The 27,130-nt window shown below is 46.3% G+C and overlaps 1 protein-coding gene across 2 annotated transcripts in view; it reads right to left on the reverse strand.

Moving 5' to 3' along the window:
* The window catches only part of LOC147634320 (mitogen-activated protein kinase kinase kinase YODA-like), a 64,431-nt gene extending 39,867 nt beyond the window's left edge, over nt 1–24,564 (reverse strand). The window contains exons 1-3 of one of the 2 annotated variants that reach the window (XM_086805464.1): nt 23,011–24,564; nt 22,522–22,798; nt 22,078–22,409 (exon numbers count right to left, since the gene is read on the reverse strand). In XM_086805464.1, coding sequence (XP_086661590.1) covers nt 22,078–22,409; nt 22,522–22,798; nt 23,011–23,537 — 1,136 coding nt within the window. In that variant the 5' untranslated portion in view covers nt 23,538–24,564. Of the gene's footprint in view, nt 1–22,077; nt 22,413–22,521; nt 22,799–23,010 lie in introns of both variants that reach the window. The other variant, XM_086805463.1, reaches the window with a different exon arrangement.
* Between the last annotated feature and the right edge of the window lie 2,566 nt (nt 24,565–27,130).

Genomic DNA, 27,130 nt, shown 5'->3' on the forward strand with positions numbered 1-27,130 from the left:
TCACATTGCTATCAAAGCTTAGGTCATCCTAGGACAGCCCTTAGCTTGCATCTTGTGCATGCTGAATTAGGGTTTGTATTTTAGGGTTTGCATGCCAAAATTAGGATTTTAATATTTTGCATGAGTTCAGCCCTAGCAACAATGTTTTCGGCCCTAGATTCAATGTGGAAAGTGGAAAAGGCAAATTAGGGTTTTGGTTTTTAGGGTTTCAGCTCATTTTTGCATGTACAAGTCTTAGCCCAGGTCTCACCTAGGAAGGAAAAGACTTCTTTCAATTACTCCCTCCACCAAATCCTCACCTCAATGGAGAGCAATGATGCTAGGAATGAAGAGTTACGGCTTTAGTATGAGACTACGCAAAGGTGTTGGAGATGAGAAGATGAAGAACGATACAAAAGAGAACAAGAACTCCAAGCCCACTATGAACAAACCGTGGCCGAGTATAGACAACAACTCATAGAAGAGGACCGTCAACAACGCGAGAAAGAAGCACGTCAAGAAAAGCTTCACAAAGAGCCACATCAAGCCCAGCTTTTGTACAAGCAAAGTTGAGCACAAATTAGGGAAACATGGGTACAATTCATGGCAACATCAACAAAGGTCAATGAGGAATCACGTAGGGTTGTGAAGCAAACCAAAACCGAGAACGCTGACACAAGAAAGGGAAAGCTTCCAAGACGAGTTCTCGTGAGACGTGACCACAGAAGGAAGTGTTTTCAAGGAGGTGCCATTACTCGAGATGCACGTGCCACAGCCAAAACCAAAACCAAAACCAAAACCAAAACCTGAGCCAAAGCTAGAGCCAGATGCCCAACCAGAACCATAACTACCGATCAAGCAAGTGGATCTTTCCAAATCCTATTCGGAGAAGGATGAGGTCAGCCCGATAGTTCCCAAGGAGGTGGATCTCTCCAAATCCTATTTGGAGGAGGATGAGGTCGGCTTGACAATTTCAGAGGAGCTTCCAGAAAATCTCTCCGAATCTTGGGAGGAGGAGGATGAGACTACATGTGATTCAGAAGATCTAGATACCAAGCCAGAGAACTTGAAGACCAAGTCAAAGAGCTTGGGGATTGAGCCGGTGGATATGAAGTGGAGTCTTCAACTGGACCAAAATGAAATCGGAGCAAAGGTGTATAGATTACCCCAGTGCTCCAAGATTAGCTGGAGGGAATGTCATGTGCATCCGTTAATCCTAATGCTCATGGACATGCTTATCCTCATCAGCACATGTATGGGCAAGATAAGAGGCAGAATATGATAAAATTTGCGCAGTCTTCGCAGCCCAAACGATGTCCAAAAGTGCCCACGACATAGCCCAATGGTTGGTGTACAAGTTGGACACACTATGAACAGAAAATATAACTTTTGGACAAAGTTTTGTGGGCAAAAAAGGCAAAACCGACTCAATAACGAATTTCTATCTTTTCTCTTTAAATACGATTATTAGGCATTCATTAGAATCATCATTCAAACATCAAGAGGATACATTTGTCAGAGCCGGCAAGGTAGCAAGGACACAATGGCGGATCAACAAGAGCTTCTCTTGTCCGATTACAAGTAGAGGGCTACACGGATCTTTGGTATGCATCATGATTCATGAAGCTATGAATCAACAAGATCATTGTATATATAGCATGTTTTGGCAATATACAATAGATTAGGTCTATCTCTCCTTCTCTTCTGTGTCTTTGCTAAACATAGGATTAGCGTTAATCTTCTTTGCTTAGCATTAATCAAGAACATGCTTCCACAATGCATATCACATCATTACTGCTATACTTGTATATGTATGTATGTATGTATGTGTGTGTGTGTGTGTGTGTGTGTGTGTGTGTGTGTGTGTACTTTAAGGAACATTTGTCGTACGTCTATGAGCCCTATGTCAAGCATGAGCTACGTAGGTCATTCCAAGCCATAGGTGTTAGAAGAGTCTATCACTTAACCCAATTGGAGAACAATAATTCATTTAGGTCATCCTAGCATTACCCAGCATTTAAAGGCATTCAACAGAGGTATTAAGGCTCTAGGCCAGCCCGTGGGGGCCAGCCTATGAGCCTTGGGGTTTGTGGGCACCATGGGCCATACCTAAGGGGCATACAAAGTGCCTAGCATCCACTCGGTAGCAGTGGCAGCATAGGACAGCCAGTCGGTGGTATGTAAACTGCAGTCAGCCACCAGCATATTGATAGGCGCTTCACACGTGTGAAGGCGGCTGTCATAAATGACCATTTTCAGCAAATCATGGGCTTTTTCACCAGGTCGACAGCAGCATAAAGCTATCAACCAGCAGCACGGATGCATATAAAAGCAGCCCTCAGTTCATTGTCTAAAATCATATCGTTTCTTCATCCAATTCAGTCATAGAACAATGCAGAATATGTGTGCTTAGGACTCCTGTCTTTTGCATGAATCATTCTCAGCCAAAGCACCTAGTGCTTCAGTCCCAAGGCAGCCCAAAGCTTTGCTTCAGCATTCAGCCTTCGATAGTGCATCTCCCTCAGCAGATCTAGGTGTGCATAAGGCTCTCCGAAGTGGCTTCAAAGTTGTCTTCAACCCGCTTGATGGTTCGGCAGACGTCCAGTCTACAACATCCTTGCGTTTGGCAGTCTCCATCAATCATACTCAATAAGTTCTCTGCATTGTAACATAAGTTTTCCAAAGTAATAAAAGCAAATACTCCTGCTTGGGGAAGAAAGCCTTAAGTGGGTAGATTGGGACCAAATCTAGTGTCGTCTCTACTCTCTCTCTCTCTCTCTCTCTCTCTCTCTCTCACACACACACACACACACACTCAGAGATGATGCTCCGAGGTATTTTTGCCTCGATATCACCTATGTATCACATATTACACCCCCATTATGGTACTGGTTGGAGCTAGACAGATCTGCATTACATTCTTGTATACCCTATGTGTAATATGCGGAAAGCTTCGGAGAAGGATCGGTACTTCAAAACTCAGAAAACAGCACTCTTTTCGCGACGGAATTAACGCACAAAAACTGAAAGACGATGTGCAGAAAATAGAGAGAGAAGGGGGAGATGGAGAAGGACACAGTATTGGGTCCCAATTACCCTCTGTAGGGCCCCCACCACGGATGGTGTATTTGCTTTATTAGAATGATGTAAATCTGAAACAAATACAAAGTACTTGACCTTTTCTTGGCTGGAAAACCTGCCCTTGACCTTCAGTCCTTCACCCCTTAGCTTTAGCAATGTTCTTGGCTGTCCTGGCCCTTGGTTACTTGGAGCTCTTGGTGAATTATGAGATAAATGATGGGATTATGGGCTGGGGTATTTATACCCCCTCTTTCATCCAGTCGGCCAGCTAATAAAAGCTCCACGACTGAGTTTATTCCCATAAAATGCTTGCACACTAAATATAAATGCATCCACACTAGGCCACCCTGCTGTCCAGCCTGCGCATGCTTCTGGGACAGCCCCTGGCTGCTGGGCATGCTGCGCATGGGTGTGGGGACTGCCCCTACACCTGGCCGACTTGCAGATTAGGGCTTTGGACCCAGTCGGCTGCCTGTCCAGCAGTAGTACAGCTGGCCGACAGCCCCTCCCAGCCCTTGCCTTGGCTGGTGGGCAAGGCTTGGGCTCTCCTGGCCCCTTGGGGGTGGTTCTATACCTCCCCCATGCCCATACTAAGTATGCACATGCAAATCCTTGCACTGGGGTAGCCCTATGGGCTGGCCCCATCTCTACATGCAAACCTACATGCCTACAGATGTCTGGCATCCAGTTGCAAACCAGATACACAACACATCTGACATCATTCCAGAGGGAGACTCACAGCGCGGACTGGCACTGCTTCATGTGCAGGACAGTGCACACCTGACCTTGGACTCATGTGCAGGACAATGCACACCTGACCTCGGACGACTGAGATGGATCCCTGGCTGACTCGTCCCGGACTGGGCTCACATGGGACCAGTTCACCATCCCAGGTCCTGCACCTTCTGTACAGAAATGTCTACGTGGCATCCAAGTGCGGGATGCACGTGACATCCCCTTCTGCTTAACTTGACGGAAGCTGCATAGCCTCCAAATAATCCGTCAATAAAGCCGGATAGTCTTCGAAAAATTCTTTGTCGAGCCATACCGCTTCATGAGTTCCTCGGTCTTGAAACTTCGTGAGGAACTGTCGTAGTCTTCGGCCTGAGCCATGCTTGAAACGGTGCAGAAGGATCTGTTCTGGAACCATTACTTCTGCTTCATCAATGATGTCTGGTTCCGCTTCGTCTTTGACCTCTGAAGGGGGTGGACCTGCATATGGCTTTAACCAACTGACATGAAATACATCGTGCATAGTCCAACTCGGAGGTAGCTTTAATTGCATAGACACCTCATTAATCTTTTTCCGGATGGGGAATGGTCCGAAGCTCCTGAAAGACAACTTTGGGCATCGCTTGCCCACCTGCTTTAATCTTTGCTTCATAATCCGAAGATATACCCAATCTCCTTCCGAAAACTTCATGTCCCTTCGGTCTTTATTGGCCTGTCGAGTGTAGGCCTCTTGCGCTTTAGCCAATCTGTCTTTGACGGACTCTAGTATCTCCTGGTAAGACTCCGTCACTCTGTTCGCCTCCGGTACTGAAGACGAAGTCCTGGTTAACAACGACTGGAAAGGCCTTCCATACGCTGCCTCATATGGAGTCCTGCCAATAGCTGAAGAAAAAGAGTCATTCAAAACAGCTTGAACTAAAGGCAAAAACGATTCCCACTTACCTTGCTGATCGTGGACATAACACTTCAGCACATCAAAGGCCAACTGGTTGTATATCTCTGTCTGGCCATCTGTCTGTGGGTGGAATGCACTGGAAAAATTCAACTTAGTACCAAAATTATCAAACAATGCCCTCCAAAAATGACTGGTAAACTTGGCATCTCGGTCTGACAGTATGGTCCTAGGAATCCCACCAATCGGGTACCAATGCCGAATGAATAGCTGGGCAACATCCTCGGCGGTCACATTGGCCCTGCAAGGAATAAGCATAACAAATTTGCTAAACCTATCAACAATAGTTAAGCACTGCGTATTACGCTTACTCGGACTGGGAGGCAGATTTGTGACAAAGTCCATCGAAATGTCCTGGAAAGGATCCTCAGGAATTGGCAAGGGCTGTAACAACCCTATCTTCTTTCCACAAGGAGCTTTCACCTTTTGACAAATGACACAGCCTTGTACATATGTAAACACATCACGCCTCATCTTTGGCCAATAGTATTGCCGTTCTAATTTCTCCAGAGTCGAATTCATGCCCCTATGACCACCTGTAATGGCGTCATGGGCATCATGGAGAAGAGCTGCCCGGAATGATTTCATGACACACAGTCGGCCTTTGTAGTAAAGCCAACCATCGCGTATCAGAAAATGGCATGGTCCTGTGGCATCCAATGCCTGTTCCCACTGTGTACCGAATTCCTCGAAATCCGCGTACGTGTGCTTCATGTCTTCTAGTCCTGTACCAACAAGGTCAAGTCTAGTGGTCTGAATCGCAGATACTTGTCCCTTCCTGCTCAAAGCATCGGCCACTGGATTGGCCTTTCCTGGAAGGTACTCAATCATACCACCGAACTGCTGGAATATCTGACTCCAGCGATGTTGTCGATCACTCCACTGTGCACTTGGCATTGTCTGAATCCAGCGCAATGCCTGATGGTCAGTGCGAACCTCAAAGTCACGGCCATACAGGAAATGTTTCCAATGTTTCAAGGCCTGAATAACTGCTAGGAGTTCACGATCATAGACTGAGTAGTTCTTTTCGGCGGGCAGTAACTTACGAGACATGTAAGCTACCGGATGACCATTCTGTTGTAATACACCTCCAATTGCGATGTTACTCGCATCGGTGATCACCTGAAATGGTTCGTCCCACGAGGCAAGGGCTAAACAAGGTGCTTCTGACAAAGCTACCTTGAGGTTCTGGAATGCCTCCAACGCTCGTGGAGTCATTCGAATCTTTTGCCTCCTTGTTTTCACCCCCTTTAGCAGATCGGTGAGGTCTGCCGAGAGATCAGAAAACTTGTCAATGTGGGTGGAATATGCCTGGCATATACCCACAAATGATCTAATGTCATAAGCAGTCTGAGGTACTTCCCAGTTAACAATCTCGGCCACTTTAGCCGGATCAAGTCGAATGCCTTCGGCACTGATTATATATCCCAAGTAATGTACCTGGAACAGATAAAATTCTGACTTCTTTTCATTGATATAGAGCTCGTTGCTTTCCAGCAACTTAAGGACTTTCTCCACATCAATGTCATGCTGCTCAACTGTAGCTGAAAATATGAGTATGTCGTCCAGAAATATGAACACACACACTCCGATCAACTCCCGGAAAATACGCATCATCATGCGGTTAAATGTAGCTGGGGCGTTCGTCAAACCAAATGGCATGACCACAAATTCATAGTGGGCCCGTTCTGTACGGAAAGCTGTCTTGGGGATGTCCCCCTCAACAATCCGAACCTGGTGGTACCCACTCTTTAAATCCAATTTAGAGAACACCTTAGCTCCATTCAGCCTCTCGAGAATATAGTCAATTCGAGGCATCGGGAATCTGCTCTTGATAGTCAGCTTGTTGAGTGCACGATAATCGACACACAACCGAGAAGACCCATCTTTCTTCTTGACAAATAAGATCGGTGCTGCAAATGGCGACACGCTGGGGCGGATGAAGCCAGCTTGCAACAATTCTTGGAGTTGGCGGTCCAACTCCAATTCCATTGCCTTAGAAAGGCGATACGGAAACTTGCTTGGGGGTTCCGAGCCTGGGAGGAGGTCAATCTTGTGATCCTCCGGTCTGGACGGGGGAAGCTGGGGAGGAAGACTGTCCCGAAGAAAAATCTTCTGGAACTTTTCATGGAGCACCGAGTACTTCTCGGAAGCACTGGCCACCGTCTGGGCTGTCTGGATGTAAATCATCGCACACTGTGCGCCTTTCCTGACTGCTCACTTAGCCTGCAAGTGGCTTATGAGCGGAAAGTTTGGAATACCTGGCTCACACTTAATGGTCACCGAGGTGTTTGACACATTCCGATCGATTTGGAACGTGTGCTTGTCCCACTTGACATCAGGAAGAAACTTGTGAAACCACTGGATACCCAAAATTATGTCTGCTCCTACTAGAGGGGCCACCATAAAGTCACGCACAAACTCTATGCCCTGAATCACTAACTTAGCACCTAGAGCTTCATACTTGACGCTCGTTGTCATACCTGTGCTAAAACCCTCAACTTGTTTGTCCACCGGAGTTAGCTCGAAACGGGCACGCCTAGCGGCCTCTTCCGTGATCACATCCTTCGTACTGCCGCTGTCAAACAAGACAACGACTCTCTGGCCACCTATGTAGCCAAAGGACTTGAGCAATTCGTTGCGCTCATACTCCTGGTCATGGGCGCCCTTCTGCTTATCTTCGAGCTCCCGGCTAATAATTGCTCCAACTGAAGCACCGGGGGTGGAAGAACTAGGGGTAGCCACTGGGGTCTGTGTGGGAGCTGTGCTCACCACGGAAGCTGTGGAGGCGGCGGCGGCCTTTGGAGGCTTCTTCGGACAATCCCGAGAAGTATGTTCTTTTGTGTGACAAAAGTAATATCTACCCTCCTTCCTGTACTGAGAAAGCTCCTCAGCACTCAACTTGCCACCTGTCTTGCCTGCCTCCGCTTTCTGGTCTGGAGTAAGCTTAGACGCATTGTTCGAGTTCTTGGAGCCAGAGGCTACCGGGCTCTGTCCTAGGGAAGACCCCGTCTGGTTCTGGCTTTTGCCCCCCGAGGTGTTAGCCTTGGGAGAAGCCGGCTGGGAAGTCTTGGGCTTGCCACCATTGTGTTTCATTTCTGCACTCTGCGCAAGCGAGAGTGCGTCCTCAAAGGTGGCTGGCCTAAACATACGCACCTCCCATTGGATTTGCGTGTCCAGGCCATACAGAAACTGCCCTTTCTTGTCCGCATCAGATAAGCCTAATTGTAGACACAAGGTCGAAATTCTATTGGCAAATTGAAGGACTGGTTGCGCATTCTGACGCGCACCCCTGAACTCGTCTTCAAGTCGCTCAAGGTAGTGGGGCGGTAAAAACCGCTGCTTAAGGTCACGGACGAACTCGTCCCACCCATAAGCTGCCATACCTGATCTGGTGTGGGCATGAGCCCACTGAGTCCACCAAGGAATGGCCTCACCTTCCAAGTACCAACTGGCTAAGATCACTTTGTCAATATCCGATTTCCTAACTGCGGCAAAGTAAGCTTCAAATTGATGTAACCATGAATACAGAGTAGTGGGATCGAGTTTACCATTATACTTACTGAAATTCATTTTCTCGGGAAAATGATTCGAGGGCGCCGCTGGTGTCAATCTGGCATCCAAGGCTCTGAGGTAACGCTCGTGTTCCACTCGTCGCATGGCGTCGTCTTCGCGTTGTCGAATCTCCAATGCGCGCAACTGCATCTCAAGCAAGGAGCTTGGCTGCGGCTGTGACCCCTCGAGAGGGTCCCTGTGACGAGGATCTGGTATCTGGGGTACGGAAGGAGAGGGAGGAGGAGATGGAAAACGCGACGCTGGAGAGCGAGAACGCTCCTCCAGAGCCAAAATCCGCGCCTTCTGCTCATCCAACTTGGTTGTCTGGTCTGCGATTGCTCGCATCATCTGCTGGAACATGTCTTGTACACTCAAGCCGGGTGCCCTAGCTGGGCTGCCTGGTGCACTCTGGTCCCATGGTTCTGGTTCTCTCTCGTCGCCGAAGTTCGCCATAGCGGGAAAATGCAGTTCCTTTCCGGAACGCAATCTGACCATCCACTATCTGTGTGGGAGACTTCCGGAGGCTTCCGGAGGCTAAAAACCAACCGTCCTTCGAGGGACAGGAGTCACTCCGAAAGGGGTAGTCCACCGGCGTCTAAAAACCAACCACACGAGCGAAAAAATTTTCTGGTTTTCTTTGCTGAATCTTTGTCCTTGAAGTGAGCTCTGATACCACTGTAATATGCGGAAAGCTTCGGAGAAGGATCGGTACTTCAAAACTCAGAAAACAGCACTCTTTTCGCGACGGAATTAACGCACAAAAACTGAAAGACGATGTGCAGAAAATAGAGAGAGAAGGGGGAGATGGAGAAGGACACAGTATTGGGTCCCAATTACCCTCTGTAGGGCCCCCACCACGGATGGTGTATTTGCTTTATTAGAATGATGTAAATCTGAAACAAATACAAAGTACTTGACCTTTTCTTGGCTGGAAAACCTGCCCTTGACCTTCAATCCTTCACCCCTTAGCTTTAGCAATGTTCTTGGCTGTCCTGGCCCTTGGTTGCTTGGAGCTCTTGGTGAATTATGAGATAAATGATGGGATTATGGGCTGGGGTATTTATACCCCCTCTTTCATCCAGTCGGCCAGCTAATAAAAGCTCCACGACTGAGTTTATTCCCATAAAATGCTTGCACACTAAATATAAATGCATCCACACTAGGCCACCCTGCTGTCCAGCCTGCGCATGCTTCTGGGACAGCCCCTGGCTGCTGGGCATGCTGCGCATGGGTGTGGGGACTGCCCCTACACCTGGCCGACTTGCAGATTAGGGCTTTGGACCCAGTCGGCTGCCTGTCCAGCAGTAGTACAGCTGGCCGACAGCCCCTCCCAGCCCTTGCCTTGGCTGGTGGGCAAGGCTTGGGCTCTCCTGGCCCCTTGGAGGTGGTTCTATACCTCCCCCATGCCCATACTAAGTATGCACATGCAAATCCTTGCACTGGGGTAGCCCTATGGGCTGGCCCCATCTCTACATGCAAACCTACATGCCTACAGATGTCTGGCATCCAGTTGCAAACCAGATACACAGCACATCTGACATCATTCCAGAGGGAGACTCACAGCGCGGACTGGCACTGCTTCATGTGCAGGACAGTGCACACCTGACCTTGGACTCATGTGCAGGACAATGCACACCTGACCTCGGACGACTGAGATGGATCCCTGGCTGACTCGTCCCGGACTGGGCTCACATGGGACCAGTTCACCATCCCAGGTCCTGCACCTTCTGTACAGAAATGTCTACGTGGCATCCAAGTGCGGGATGCACGTGACACTATGCATATAGGTTGCATACTAAGCCTCTCGCAGTAGTGCTCCATCCATCACACCCCCCCACTAGCTCAATACTTTCATAGTTTATTTCATGTTCATTTTGTCCTTTTTTTTTTCTAGACATCCAGAAGACATTGACAGTTGTACATTGATTTGTCTCATAGGTCAAGTTCGGCCTCTAGTAGACGTTAATACAGCTTTCTTTCTTTCTCTCTCTCTCTAGCTCTACCTCCTGTGTATAAAGATAAAAGTGGATTGCTTCATACTCACTAACACAAAGGTATAAAGAAGGTCTTGTTGTGTGTTACACGATCAAAGCAATTGCATGTTACAAACGTCACGAAGTAAAAGTACTATGTCACTTCAATTATTGTTCCCTTTATTTTTTGATCCAAACACTCTATCTATAGCCATGTATACATTGAATCTAATCAATGGTATTAGATCTAATCTATAACTAACATAAAGGTATAAAGAAGGTCTTGTGCGTTACACAATCAAACTAGTTGCATGCTACATTGGTATCAGAGCTTCTAGTTGTGACACAGCTCGACTACCTAAAGAGAGAGCAAGTCCACGAATGGTAAAACCGAGGTGAGGAAAAACCACCCAGCCATTCACCATGTCAAGAGAAGAAGAAAGAAGCTTCAAAGAAGGCACCGCTATAGAAGAAAGTGTCCACGAAGACACAAGCAAATAAGAAACGCTTCCGCAAAGCGCAAATATACTCCTTCAAAAGCTAATGGAGCAAAACATGTTACTCAAGGTACAACTACAGCAAGCAAAAGAAGCCGAAGAAAAGAAAGAGCAACCCAAGGAGCAGTTTACACTGTACAAAGTAGGGTTTCCAAAATTTTCAGCACATGCTTCTGTTAGCAGTCATCTCCTATCTGTACAATGAGGGCCTTTGCTGTGTGTGTGTCCACCCAAGAGATTTTCTCATTTTTCCCCATTTTTTCCATGTTTTCCCTATTTTTTATGGTCGTGGGACAGTTTTGTGCTGGCCGACTTGTGAGTTTGTCTTGGCCGACTAATGATATGCTGGCCGATTGCATTTTTTCTCAGTCGTGGACAACCCAAGCACATTGTCGGCTGTTTTGACCTAGCTGACCAGTATTGGAGGGTGGTATAAATACCACCCTTTCCCCCCACACCTATTTTGTATCAGATTCTTGTGTATATAGCAGAGTTTATACAACTTCTCTCTCTCTACACTTCTGCGTTTTGTTTTCCACAGCACTTGTCTCATTTTCCGCTATGCATTCCGACATGGTATCAAAGCCCCAAGTGGCTTGAAGCTTGGAGACAGTGAGAGCTTGGGGGTTGGCTGATTGGAGATTTCTTGGGCTATTCACGACTTGGAGATCGGGTAGAAGGCAGCCATCACCGTTGGACAGCCACCTTGCATAGTGTTTGCAGACTCTTCATTTTTTTCCCACCCACCCTCCCTTCACAAGACCTTGTGAACCCTTGAGATGGTTGAGAAGCACGTGAAGATCCCCACATTCCCTGTGGATCGACAGTTGGACGGGACCAACTATGGCATCTTGAAGGTAATGATGGAGTCTGTCTTGTTGTCTTATGACTAGCCTGATTTCATTGTGGTTGGTGTTCCACAGCCAGAGTTGGAGGACGGGGAGCTTTTACCCTCTACTAGGAAAGAATGGGAGGCTCAAGCACAGTTATGGGATCATGTCAATGCCCGTGTGCGTTCTTTTATCTTCCTTAATTGCACACCACATGTGATTAATCATATCAAACATATAAGCTGGCCAGAGGGATTTGGCAGCATTTGGCTTCTCTGTATAACATGGTATCACCCATGAAGCGGATTTCCTTGGAACTACACATGCGGGTGATGAATCCTGCAAAGTCTTCGAGACAATGCGAGAGCACATCAACAAGCTACAGGCTCTTCAGCAGGAGATCCTTCAAGTTGGAAAGGAGATATCTTCAGAGGACATGGCCATCACTTTGCTGTCTCATCTTACCTCTCAGTATTCAGCTTTCTACTCCTCTTTGATCACCAATGGGAGGCTTAGCACCATCACATGGGAGGAGCTTGTGCCTATGGTCTTGGACCAGGAAGAGCGTTTTACGAACCCTCCACAGGGCGGAGGTTCTGAGGCCTTGATTGGCCAGCGACCAAAAGGTCGTAACAACAACAACAATAAGGGCAAGAGAAAGTCTTCATTGGAGAAGTCTTCTGAGAAGAAGCCCGCTTCAGAGCGTGATGCTTTGAAGGCCGAGCGGACCTGTAACAATTGTGGCGAGAAAGGCCACTATTGGAGAAAATTCCTAAGTGGAGTACCGAGAAGAGTATTGATTCTTCAGTTGCAGCTACCAAGACTCCAGCTTTTGTGCACTTGGAGATTATGGACACAAATGCTTCATCTTCTTCGAGCAGGGAGGCAGTTGGTTTCACCGCCAAGGATACTCGGGAGTGGATTCTCGATAGTGGTGCTTCCAGGCACATGACTCCTTCCCGAGAGTTATTACAAGATCTTAAGCAACAGTCACGTTGCATTTTCATTGGCGACAATTCCACTATCCCGATTCACAAAGAGGGCGAAATGGAGATTATTCCCAATGGCAAAGGGGGAAAGCAATCCTCTCGTGTTCTTTACATCCCAACACTTGGTTTTCGTCTTTTGCCAATGCATGATGTTTGTAAGATTGGCATCCAGGTGGAGTTTGATGAGCATTTTGTTGCTCTATGGGACAAAGCAACAGGCCAAGTTGTTTGAGAAGGCGGAGTGGAGAATGGAATCTACAAACTCTCAGCACTCAGATCGGTGATTTGTAGCATTTCCGTTTTGGCCACTTGAATGTGGATGCACTGCGACGGGCTTTCCAGGACCAGACGGTGAATGGCTTGCCAGATGTTGGCAACAGGCAGGGACACTGTAGTTCTTCCATTCGTGGTAAGCAACAGAAGGAATCTTTTCCGAAGCAAGCTACTAGGCCGGCTTTGAAACCTTTGGAGTTGGTACACACTGACTTATGTGGACCTATGCAGACCCCACCCTTGGGAGGTTCTTTGTACTTAATGCTGCTTGTTGATGATTGTAGCAGATTTACATGGGTTTATTTTATTTCCCAGAAGGACCAAGCTTTTGCTCGGTTCAAGGAGTGGCATGCTATGGTGGAGAAGGAGTCCAGATTGCAGGTGAAGACTCTTCGGACTGACAAAGGAGGAGAATTCTCTTCTAATGCTTTTGTGCGGTTTTGTGAAGAACATGGCATCAAGCGGGAGCTGGTGTAATATGCGGAAGCTTCGGAGAAAGATCGGTAACTTCAAAACTCAGAATTCAGCACTCTTTTTGCGACGGAAATTAACGCACAACACTTGAAAGGAGAAGTGCAAAAAATAGAGAGAGAGAGAGAGAGAGAGAGAGAGAGAGAGGACACAGTATTAGGTCCCAATTACCCTCTGTAGGGCCCCCACCCACGGATGGTGTTTGCTTTATTAGAATGATGATAAATCTGAAAGAAAATACAGCAATCTTGGATCTTTTCTTGGCTGGAAATTCCTGCCCTTGACCTTCAGATCTCCACCCCTTTGCTTAGCAAGTCCCTTGGCTTGTCTGGCCCTTGATTTGCTTGAGCACTTGGTGAATAATGAGATGATTGAATGGGATTGTGGCCTCCACTATTTATACTACCCCATCAGGAGCAGTCGGCCAGTAGACAAACAGGCAGCCAGCATAAATGTCCCACGACTGATGAAAATTCAGCAATAAATGCTGAAAATATTCACATAAAATGCTTCCTTTTTTCCTTAAAAGCCTGGACATGATGCGCCTGCTTCTGATTGGCTGGACGCAGCTTTTGCCCACAATCCCAGGGCTGGGCAGCCTGTATAGGCTGCCCCATACATGCCCTACAGCCATATAAAGGCTGTTAACTCCTGGAAATTGCCTTATCTTTGCCCTAGGGCTGTCCTACAGCCCCTCCATGGCTGGTGGGTTCAGCCTGGGCCTTCCTGGCCCTCATGGGGGTGGTTCTATACCATTCCCATGCCCCCACTTAGACCCGGGGTAGCCCTATGGGCTGGCCCCTTGTCCTAACCACTATCTACTCAGTGATCTGGCATCCGGTACCATACCAGATACACAGAACCACTGTCATCATTCTAGAGGGAGACTCACATCGCGGACTGGCACTGTTTCATGTGCAAGACAATGTACATCTGACCTTAGTCTCATGTGCACGACAATGCACACCTGACCTCAGACGACTGAGATGGATCCTTGGCTAACTCGTCCCGGACTGGGCTCACATGGGACCAGTTCACCATCCCATGTCCTGCACCTTCTGTACAGAAATGTCTACGTGGCATCCAAGTGCGGGATGCACGTGACATCCCCTTCTGCTTAACTTGACAGAAGCTGCAAAGCCTCCAAATAATCCGTCAATAACGCCGGATAGTCTTCGAAGAACTCTTTGTTAAGCCATACCGCTTCATGGGTTCCTCGGTCCTGAAACTTCGTGAGGAACTGTCGTAGTCTTCGGCCTGAGCCATGCTTGAAACGGTGCAGAAGGATCTGCTCTGGAACCATTACTTCTACTTCATCCACAATGTTTGGTTCCGCTTCGTCTTTGACCTCTGAAGGGGGTGGACCTGCATATGGCTTTAACCAACTGACATGAAATACATCGCGCATAGTCCAACTCGGAGGTAGCTTTAACTGCATAGACACCTCATTAATCTTTTTCCGGATGGGAAATGGTCCGAAGCTCCTGAAAGACAACTTTGGGCATCGCTCGCCCACCGGTTTCAGTCTTTGCTTCATAATCCGAAGATAAACGCAATCTCCTTCCGAAAACTTCATATCCCTTCGGTCTTTATTGGCCTGTCGAGTGTAGGCCTCTTGCGCTTTAGCCAATCTGTCCTTTACTGACTCTAAAATCTCCTGGTAAGACTCCGTCACTCTGTTCGCCTCCGGTGCCGAAGACGAAGTCCTGGTTAACAACGACTGGAAAGGTCTTCCAAACGCTGCCTCATACGGAGTCCTGCCAATAGCTGAAGAAAAAGAGTCATTCAAAACAGCTTGAACTAAAGGCAAATACGATTCCCACTTACCTTGCTGATCGTGGACATAATCTCTGCCTGGCCATCTGTCTGTGGGTGGAATGCACTGGAAAAATTCAGCTTAGTACCAAAATTATCAAACAATGCCCTCCAAAAATGACTGGTAAACTTGGCATCTCGGTCTAACACTATGGTTCTAGGAATCCTGCCAATTGGGTTCCAATGCCGAATGAATAACTGGGCAACATCCTCGGCGGTCACATTGGCCCTGCAAGGAATAAGCATAACAAATTTGCTAAACCTATCAACAATAGTTAAGCACTGCGTATTACGCTTACTCGGACTGGGAGGCAGATTTGTGACAAAGTCCATCGAAATGTCCTGGAAAGGATCCTCAAGAATTGGCAAGGGCTGTAACAACCCTATCTTCTTTCCACAAGGAGCTTTCACCTTTTGACAAATGACACAGCCTTGTACATATGTAAACACATCACGCCTCATCTTTGGCCAATAGTATTGCCGTTCTAATTTCTTCAGAGTCGAATTCATGCCCCTATGACCACCTGTAATGGCGTCATGGGCATCATGGAGAAGAGCTGCCCTGAATGACTTCATGACACATAGTCGGCCTTTGTAGAAAAGCCAACCATCGCGAATCAGAAAATGGCATGGTCCTGTGGCATCCAATGCCTGTTCCCACTGAGTACCGAATTCCTCTGAATCCGCGTACATGTGCTTCATGTCCTCTAGTCCTGTACCAACAAGGTCAAGTCTAGTGGTCTGAATCGTAGATACTTGTCCCTTCCTGCTCAAAGCATCGGCCACTGGATTGGCCTTTCCTGGAAGGTACTCAATCATACCACCGAACTGTTGGAATATCTGACTCCAACGGTGTTGTCGATCACTCCATTGTGCACTTGGCATCGTCTGAATCCAGCGCAAAGCCTGATGGTCAGTGCGAACCTCGAAGTCACGGCCATATAGGAAATGTTTCCAATGTTTCAAAGCCTGTATAACTGCTAGGAGTTCACAATCATAGACTGAGTAGTTCTTTTCGGCGGGCAGTAACTTACGAGACATGTAAGCTACTTGGTGGGCATTCTGTTCCAATACACCTCCAATTGCGATGTTACTCGCATCGGTGATCACTTGAAATAGTTCGTCCCACGAGGAAGGGCTAAACAAGGCGCTTCTGATAAAGCCACCTTGAGGTTTTGGAATGCCTCCAACGCTCGTGGAGTCATTCGAATCTTTTGCCTTCTTGTTTTCACTCCCTTTAGCAGGTCGGTGAGATCTGCCGAGAGATCAGAAAACTTGTCGATGTGGGTAGAATATGCCTGGCATATACCCACAAATGATCTAATGTCATAAGCTGTCTGAGGTACTTCCCAGTTAACAATCTCGGCCACTTTAGCCGGATCAAGTCGAATGCCTTCAACACTAATTATATATCCCAAGTAATGCACCTGGAACAGATAAAATTCTGACTTCTTTTCATTGACGTAGAGCTCGTTGCTTTCCAGCAACTTAAGGACTTTCTCCACATCAATGTCATGAAGCCAAAAGGAGGCTGAAGACCGACTTCAGGCAGAACGTGTCATTGCTCTCAAAGATCCGTAAGTGTTTGTTGATTGTGAGGCTTGTTGAGTACAAGCTTTCATGCTCGCAAATCACTACTTATGTTGCTGCTCATAGAGTTCTAAGTCAAAGAGGGACACTACCAACTATTGGCCTCCAAAAGTGAAAGAGACACAGCTCACACTTGGTTTGTGTGTCATGTGCATGTTTGCCCGTGGACATATCCTGACGCTAGTCCAGAAGGGGCAGCCAGAAAAAGATGATAAGAACCAGAAGTTGGAGCATAAAGTGCTGTTTTGGCTAGTGTGGACTAGGAGAAGGGGACAGGGATGACCTGTCAGCTGCAAGGAGGTACTATCAGCTGCAAGAAGGACTGTTGGCTGAACCAGATGAGAGGTGGCTGCAGGCGCATCAACATTTATGGAGAAATCTGCCAATCGGCTGGCCGACCAGCAGCAGTCGGCCAGCTCTTCTATCGTCCAAGAGCCTATATAAAGACATAGATGCTCATTATGTTGGTCATTCACTCCCTTATGGAGTGGGTCCTTAGTATAGGACTGTTTTGGTATATTCCACCTTTTCAAGAAGGCAGCCTATGGCTGTAGATCTAGAGTACCTTTTTGTACCATATGAATATACTGAATTTCCAACTCTCTCTCTCTCTTCTCTCCCTTCTGTCTGTGTTTTTGCATCAGCATGTTCTAAGTGGTGTTTAGGGCTGAAAGAAGACTCTCAAAGCTTCCGCGTGTTACATTGGTATAAGAGCATCAGGCTCAGCAAAGCTAAACACTGATTCAGTCCCATATAATGGTGTCCAGGTCCGAGGTACAGGAAAGTGCACGGGTACGAAGCCCAAGGCAAGGAACACAAGATCGGGAAGAGCTCCCAGGAGGTTTGTTGGTGGTGTTCCACAAAGCAAGAGGGGATGGCAGTCCTGTGAGCCAGATAGGTTTCCGGGCAACGGTCGCAAGGGAGGATTATCCTCCAAGGGGTGATGTGAGAGTGCCAGACTCATTTCTAAGGAATGAAGACCAAGACAGTGTTCAGAGTCAAGGCAAGAATGGATTGGGGACTGGATAGAATAGATGCATAGATTTTATTCAGAGTCAGAGTGGTTTTGGAGACCGGGCCGGGTTTTCAGAGAAAAGGGTTGCCAAAGGTGGATGGATGACAGAGGGACTTCGGGAAAAAAATGGGACAGTCATCCAAGAACAAGTTGGAATCCCGTCATCAAGTTTAGCAGAGGGGGATGTCATGTGCATGTTTGCCCATGGGCATATCCTGACGCTAGTCCAGAAGGGGCAGCCAGAAAAAGATGATAAGAACCAGAAGTTGGAGCATAAAGTGCTGTTTTGGCTGGTGTGGACTAGGAGAAGGGGACAGGGATGACCTGTCGGCTGCAAGGAGGGTACTGTTGGCTGCAAGAAGGACTATCGGCTGAACCAGATGAGAGGCGGCTACAGGCGCATCAACATTTATGGAGAAATCTGCCAGTCGGCAACCAGCAGTCGGCCAGCTCTTCTATTGTCCAAGAGCCTATATAAAGGCATAGATGCTCATTATGTTGGTCATTCACTCCCTTATGGAGTGGGTCCTTAGTATAGGACTGTTTTGGTATATTCCACCTTTTCAAGAAGGCAGCCTATGGCTGTAGATCTAGAGTACCTTTTTGTACCATATGAATATACTGAATTTCCAGCTCTCTCCCTCTCTACTCTCCCTTCTGTCTGCGTTTTTGCATCAGCATGTTCTAAGTGGTGTTTAGGGCTGAAAGAAGACTCTCAGAGCTTCCGCGTGTTACATTGTGGCAATCTATAGCAGACTGCAGCAGTTGGCTACACCAATTAGGGAGTGCTTGGCACTGCGGAAGATGCACCTGCCAACCTATCTCCTCAAAACATAATGCCACCCTGAACAGCAAGGAAATCTGCTTGGCTCCGAATTCCCACACCAGTATGCAATGAATTCCAAGTATAGACTGATGAGCTAACAGACATACCACGCCCATAATCTCCCAATAGTGGACTGTGAACATATCATGTCCCAAAACCTTGAACAATTGTCATGTGCATCATAGATGCCATGGACATTCTCAGGACTAGATCCAGAAAAGGCAACCAGATAAAGAGTATGAACCAGGTAGACAAACCAGGATGACAGAGCACAGAACACAGAGCACCTTTTTGCAGTGTAGATTGAAGCAAAGCATGGATCAGGTGGCTGTCGGCTGTGCAGGACAAAGGATGCTAGCTGCCAGAAGAGCTGTCGGCTGACGTCAGCAGAGTGTGGGCAGCAGGCGCATCATGAGCAAGGAGTAGATCTAGTCAGGCAGCGTTTACAACAAGTCGAGCAGCGCTGAAAGTATTTTATGATTGTGGAACTGGCCGACCAGCAGTTGGCCAGCATAAAGGGGGTCAAAGACCCATATAAAAAGGCCCAAGTGCTCATAGATTCATTCATTCTCTCCCACTAGGGGATTGGATCATTAGAGGTCCCATAGGGGATAGATTTAGGTGTCATCACCTTTTATGTAAGGCAGCCCATGGCTGCAGATTCAGATACCTTTTTGTATCATAGAAATATACTGAATTTCCAGCACATCTCTCTCTCTACTCTCTCTCTATACCTGCGTTTTTGCATCAGATGGTGCGTTTTTGCATCAGAAGGTTTCCAAGAGTGTTTAGGGCTGAAAGAAGAGTGCCAGATGGGGATGGCAGTGCCATGAGCCAGATAGGTTCTCAGGCAACGGTCCCAAGGGAGGTTGATCCTCCAAGGGTGATGTGAGAGTGCCAAACTCAGTTCCAGGAAAGAAGACCAAGACGGTGTTCAGAGTCAGGGCAGGAATGGATTGTGGACTAGAGGAAGACCAGATGCATAGATCTTCATCAGAGACAGAGTGGTTTGGAGAACAGACCGGGTTTTCAGAGAAAACGGTTGCCCAAGGATGGATGATGACAGAGGGACTTCGGGACAGGATTGGGATGATGACACGTGGGGGGAAACCTGTCCTTATGGCCAAAGAAGTACACCATCCACGGAGGGCCCTGGGAGCACTGAAAGTGCTAGTAGAAGAATCACATGCACTTTCTTGTTCTTTGTCCTTGCCCTTCTTCTTTGATGAAGACTCGTCCTTGACCTTGGCTTTGTCCTTCTTCTTGGACAATCAATCCTTTGCCAAGTGACCTTTCTTCCCACAAGAGTAGCACCAGCTCCGAACTTTCTTAGCATTGTAGCAAGTGCCTGATCTTGACCATTAAGAGACACCTCACCTTACCCTATGAGTCGAGGACAAACTCTTCTTCCAAGAGAAGGGAACTGAGGTCATCAAAATCCAGCTTGCTTTCTTTGACCTCGAACCACAAAGCCCAAGAAACCACATCGTACTCCAAAGGAAGCTTCGTGAGGATTAGTGCAGCCAATTGAGTAGAGGACAAGGCAACTAGTCATGGATGACCTTGGCCTTCATAAGAAACGATTGCATAGAACTTCCTGTCGGACACACCAGACTATAGAGCTAACCTTGCAAAGTACCTACCTGCATCGAGGAATCCTGAGCATAGAGATCCGCCAACTTGGACCAAACTTCATGTGCACTGCTTAGGGTTTGCACGGCCGGTGAGACAACCTTCATAATGGTCCACACAAGCACCAAGTGCGCCTTAGAATCACGATCCTCACAGCCTTCAAGCTCTACAAGAAATTCATCCTCCAACGTCTCAAGTTTTGCGGATGCTCGGGCTTCTTCTAATATTCCACAAACCCTTATAAATGAACCAAGCCCATATATTCAGCTTCCAATAAGCGTAGTTAGCTCTGTCCAGCTTGTCCTCCTTGTTCATGCAGAGGGGACCCATATCTACAGCAAGAGAACACTGCCACAAGAACGCCAAAGTACCACCTCAAATCTCACCACCCCGAGACTTCTCTCCCGCACTTTTCAATGAAATCGACCACGAGAACCAATCAGCCAGGATGGACAGCAGAAAACAGACCCAATAAAACTCACCGGGAACACCCAACCAAAAGGTAGGGAAGCTGGTGAAGAGGGAGGGCTGTCAAAGCCGCTTGTCGGGCAGCACCACACGCGAACAAAACAAACCTCCACTAGTCTTGCCGCCCAATGGTAAGCCCTCGCCCAAACTTGCTCATTAGGTCCGCTAATGACATGACTATCATGGGAACTATTGTATACCCGTAATCTCATACTCCTCCGCACTGGATTTGGAGAGACTCACAAGAGTATCCTCAGAGTTTGGCTTGTCATCAGGCTCCTGCTCTGACAACCACATCTAGAAAACCCATTCGGGCTCAGGCATCTACATCTCAACCAGCTGCACCCCAGCTGGAATATCACCGTATGTAAACTACATACGGTGATATTTAAAGTCGTTCGTCATCTTTTCAAGGTTGCTTGTCATTTGTTTGCAAATCTGGGCCTTGTGTTCCTCTCTGAGCCATGCTTGACGCGCTTCTTCGCTTGTTTTTGCAAGATATCAAATTACTCCATCTTTTGTCGATGCCAAGCTTCAAGTCCTCCTTTTCCCATGTGATCATTTGTGTTGCCATTTGTCTCCAGCTTGGCACTCCTCGTCTTCCCATTTGTGCCAAGCTATTCTTCATTGTGCCAGCGATACCAGTCATTTTTAACCTCACACTCTTGTATAGGTACTGCTCCCATATGGAATCCATGAAGAGTAATGCTGATCTGCCTACCTAGACTTGACCTAAATGTATGCAACTATTCCTACATGCAAGATCTATGCATAGAAGCCTTATGCACATACACAGAACTGGTTGCAGATGCAAAAATACAAACCCTAATTTGGCAGCCCATGCATAAATGCATACCCTAATTTGTTGCATGCACTTCCGACAAATCTAATGCAAAAAAACACTGCCTACAAAAATCCTAGATGCTTTGATACCAACTACGACATGCATGCGGAAGCTGAATCGTGCTTGAGTCTTAGAACACAAACTTCAACTTAGCATTACATCAAATCCCTAGAATTCCAAAAGCATGCATGCGCACAAGCGTGTACATGTGTGTGTGTGTGTGTGTGTGTGTGTGTGAGAGAGAGAGAGAGAGAGAGAGAGAGAGAGAGAAAGATTCTTTCTATCAGGACAAAACAGACATTCAACCCACAAGAAACTAGTATGGATGCCCGCTGATAGAAGCCTGAATGTCATCTACACACTTTAATGCTCAAGTAAAGACTTCAAAGTCATGAAAAATACCACGCAAACATATGCACAAACTTGCCACAAAGTATCATGATGCCAACACAAGACCTTTGCAGATGTTTCTAAAAACCTATTGATCACAATCCATATAAAAACAGCTTTCAAAATGGTTACTTAGAGAGACAACCTAAGATTCACTATGCCCACCTGTGAAAGCCAGTGTAGACCTGACCAAAGGTCCCAGAGCCAAGTAGTGTCCCTTTGCGCCACCCAGTCTGAAAGTTAACAGGTCTTTCCGGACTGCGGAGAACAGCTGGGGGTGAAGGAGGATATGACCCAGATGGCGCACTGGGAGGCAATGGTAGGGGATGGGCTTCACTTTCGTGCCAACCATTCAGAGCGTCTTGAGCCCCAACAGATGCCCGAGGATGCAATGGAGACACAGCAGCACTTAGTATCCGAGGGCTGGGACCTGGACTGGGACCTCGGCTCCTTCCCCTTGGACTTGGAGCTGCAGATGGCTCTGGACTTACTCTGCCCTGCTGAGACACGAACTGCTTGATTTAATGATCATCCAATTTGTACGCTAAAACATACTACAAAAAGGATCCCTGGCATCAACCCAACAGCAAAACATCGCCTGAGTCTCACCTTGAAAAAGACACCAGATAACGGATCTGCACCAAATGTATTTCTTGGACTTCTTGCAGGGCTATCTAAATGGCTTGTAACTCCATTCCTGATTTGAGCAACGGCATCTACATGGTTGTCTGAGTAACGCCGGTGTAAAAGGGGGCTGCTAGCATGAGCAACTGCATCTGCATGGTTGTCAGAGAAACGCCGGATTAGATGGGGGCTGCTGGCTTGAGAATAGCCTTGCCTTGCACTCATGCTGCTGTATCTGGGTGACAAACCTGCCTGTACAATCCTGCATTTGCAGTCATGTTAGATTCTATGCCAACGTAAACTGGTGTCACCTCTCTCTCTCTCTCTCTCAAAGCATATGAACAATGTGAACAATGGAGAAAATAAGTGGAGAGGAGAAAGGGAGGAGAGTATGGTGTCAAAGACCTAGTACAATGCAATGCTGTCCGGCTAAGAGCAGCAAAAGAAAACAGAGAGTGAAGGTGCCGAACTCACCCAAAACCCTTCTGTTCAAACCCATTAGTAGAGTCTTCGGCAGGAGTACTCAGAGAAGGAAACATCAAATTAGAAGAGCCATTGTTTGACCATGCATCCGCCGTGACGGACATGCTCTCCTGAGAGCACGCACTTGAAGTCGATCCCGACCCATACGCAGAAATACATCCTTCACCTTCTGTTACATCCTCAGTAGTCGATGACTGTTCAGGGGAAGGCAGCGGCAATGAAGGTGAGCTCGCAGTCTGAGTACACTTCCCTGAGTCTGTTCTGGCAGGGGGGACACATGGCAAAGGATGAGGCTGTGCTTCTGGGGCATGTGTCAGGGCATCATCAAGTGCCACAATGCCAGGTGATCTAGATCCTGACCACAGGCTCGAAGCATCCGAGCCCGAGTCCAAGCTCGAGGACCTGTTCTCCTCTCTGTTGAGCTTAAGTTTACGTTTGGCACCATTGAATATGTTTTCGAAGCTCTTCTTTTTCTTTACGTCTTTCATACTAGACTTGTTGCCAAACCATGAAGGCATCTTGACACAAAATGCTGACCTTGTAAGGTCTAGTTAAGGGGGAGCGCTACAAATCACCATTTGAAAAAAGTCGGTTACATGGTGAGGGCAGAAACAGGCTTCCTTCCTTCAAGAGTTCTGCAGTCACACGTTGGGGTTTGGAGACAAAATTAGCCTGAGCTTCTTCAAGAACCTTCCAGGCTCTTGTTAACTGGCAGAGTTAGCAGAGGTCATAATTTGCAGTCGTCTGCTGATTAGGGTTTGCAAAGACAAGTTTATCAAAAAATGCGACCTGCTGATTAGGGACTTGGAGGCCAGATTAACCTTCCTTTGCAAGCATTTGTGTTGAAAATTTAGGAGCCTAATCTCCTCTGATTAAGATTTGAGAGGAAACACTAATTCAATCCCTTCAAAGGTCTCTGATGTGATCTGTAACCTAGAATTAGGGTCAACCACAGAACTTGTTTATTCAGAAGTGGCCTGTAGATTAGGGTTGAGGTTAACATCAAAATCTGCTTCTTCATAAGCCTCTGCTGTGTGGCCTACACGAGATGCGGTGAAACTCTTGACGTTTCTGCTGAATTCTCTGCAGATTAGGGTTTCAAGAGGCGCAAATGACCTAATGCGCGGGGTTCAGGCCTTAATCAGGGAGATTAAAAGTTACCTGTGTTGCCCTGTCCCTTGGTTTGAACCCTGCTTCCTATGCATTTCCATGCCTATGGGTAAATCGAAACGAAGAGCCGGCCGGAATCAGTTTACTGTTTACTGTTTACTGTTTACTGGCAAAAAGCAAAGAAAAGCAAATTTTAACTACTCAGGATATTCATTAAAAGCAGGAGAAAGTTTGGTAAGATGAAAAGGAGGAGGAAGGAGGGGGGGGCAAGAAAGCTCGGTGGCTATGGCGAAAGACACAGCTCAACGAAAAACAGGGGGCTTTTAAAAAAAGAGGGCAAAAACGCGTCATCCCCGAAAGAGAGACAAAAATTCCACCATGAGCACGCAGTAGGTGAGGGGGGAGAGGAATCATTTTTTTATTCAAATGTTTTCATCTCAGCGCAGATCTAAATTAATGATCTTAAACAATCTTAGAGTTTTATCCACTTGATGCTGACGTGGCTGAATTTAGTTTTTTTTATTGAAAACAGTATAGAATCATTGGCATACATTCATTCCACCATATATATTCACTCTTCTCCACTAAAGTTAGAGATGCTATAATATTCTGATCACCTAAGGGGCTAAAAGGATATTTGAATACCAACAGAGGACTCAAATTCCCTTGATTTTCTCTAACAACCCCTTTGTTTAGTGCTTTCCTAGCCTTCCAAGCTCCCTCACCTTGAGTTTCCCCTTCATTGAATAAGGTCTCCTTCCCTTTTCCTTCTTCAGCTTTGCCAGTGCATGTCTCCTTTCCCTTAGCACTATTACCCCCACAAGTCTCTCCCATCTCCTTTACTTCACTCTCATGTTTTACGTGTACCCCCCCCCCCACACACAGCTTTTGGCTATGTGCCCGAAGCCACCACATCTAAAGCGAACTAGTATCCCAAGGAGGGCAGTTAATACGAGAGAGAGAGAGAGAGAGAGAGAGAGAGAGAGAGAGAGATGCAATGGCTACATGAGGTTGTAATGCATATCGTTTCATTCCCCAACCTGAGGTTTTGTGAACTTCATAAGGTTTTCTAAAGTTAATAGTGTAATCCTTGCTATAAACAAGATTGGATAACAATGATAAGGACTCCCAACATAAGGACAACACAAGAAGATAAGAAGGGTGCTTGACAAAACAGCCATGAAGGGGAGAATGAATCTCTTGGGTGCAAGTCATTTGATTCCTTAACCCACCCATCCCAAACAATTTAGACACACACCCCATGTATACCTTGCATGTGTGTCTCACTATACGGTGAATGTTGGGACTCCCCTTTATACACTAAAAGTTGGGTTGAAATAGTGAAGACATCATTGTGCAATCCCTTCCATGTATTCCCATGGACAATATGTAACACACCTCTTATTTAGATGCCTAGAATCTCAAGATAGTTTCAAAAGGGAGGTTTACACCTCACAAGATGGTGAAAATAGTTGCCCTTCCAAGGAAAGTCATGGTTTATGCCCTCCAATCTCTTCACATAGAAATGCATGATGGAATGAGGTTTTGGTCACACACTTCAAATTTGAGGGGACACAAATGCAACAAATGAAATGGATTTATTAGATATGAGCTTATACATGGGGCTACAATTTTGTTTATCTTGTGAAGGTGGGAGTGCATTTGCACATATGGTAAAATTTCAAGTGTTTGTAGATTTACTAATTTGAGTATGTTCACATGATTCCCTTCATTTTTGGAATCCAACACTCCAATTGCACTCACAGACATGAGAACAAGAATAACACGAGTTGCAAAGCTAGGATCGAATTTATAATGTTATGAAGCTACATTGACCCTGACTTTGTTTTCCCCAATAGAAGTGAAGTAGGGTGTGAGGTGACATAGTTGCCCAAGATCTAATTTGATTTCAATACAACTCATGACTAAATGCAAACTAGTTGGTCTCTTGTTCTATATATACTAGTTGGTCCCTCAATAGTGCATAGTTTTTGGACACTTTTTACTACCAATGTCCATGCATCTTGAACTTGGATGTAAAACATGACAACCATGTTTAGAAAAACACTTTACTAGGTAACTTTACCGTGTTTGTCCTCGTACGTTTATTTTATTCAAACGCCAACATAAGGGTCTCTTGTCAACATATAGCAACTCCTTTTAGTGCATTGTTAATTTATCAAACATTGATGTGTTGCATATCTATCTCTTACGTTACACCATTCCTTGATATAAGCTTTTAGCGCATTTGTCTTATCAGTCACCCAACAAGTTACATCCATCCTTTATATCACCAACTTCTTTCTAAATGCCTTTGAGTTTATAGATAACAAATCAAAGCTACAATTTCTTATAGTACATGTTAAGCCAACACTCATCTCAAATGTGGTGGGGGATTAATTAAACATGCCTCCTTTTCAAGATATTCTTGCACTTAAGAGTCATAAGTGTCTTAGTGCTTACAACATTGAGAGCAATCTATATACCTTTCTATCATATATACTACAAAGCCTAGCTTTCATGCTTTATAGAAGTCTTGCTTAATGGGCATGAAGGATAGTAAAGTGTGATGCATCAAAGCTTTTCATGGATAGGATTTAATAGCGATGGAAACATTACTACTCAAGGTTTTTAAGCACTTTAAGGTTATTCAAACCTTTTTATTTTGATCTCATAAACTCAAGGGGTTAGTAATTTTTTCCTATCAAGATTTGGCCTAGATTTAGTTTTGTGAATTTTATATATATCCCTTAAATAGCACTTTGTATATGATGTTTATCATTAATGCCAAGTAAACCTTCCATGAATGCCACCCTAAAGCACTCACTAAATTCGGTTTTATCAACACTAAGTTTTGCAATAGATATTACATATACACCCTCCATGAGTGTCACTCTGAGCCACTGTTTTGCGATAAGTGAGTGTGTTCATCATTTCTTAAGTATGCATGATGAACACCCCCCCTCCTTCCCACAACTTCCCTTGCTCAGTTTTATCTTCG

The sequence above is a fragment of the Cibotium barometz genome, chromosome 11 (genome assembly GCF_041138505.1).
Source record: "Cibotium barometz isolate CiBa-2024 chromosome 11, ASM4113850v1, whole genome shotgun sequence".
Classification (NCBI taxonomy): Eukaryota; Viridiplantae; Streptophyta; class Polypodiopsida; order Cyatheales; family Cibotiaceae; genus Cibotium; species Cibotium barometz.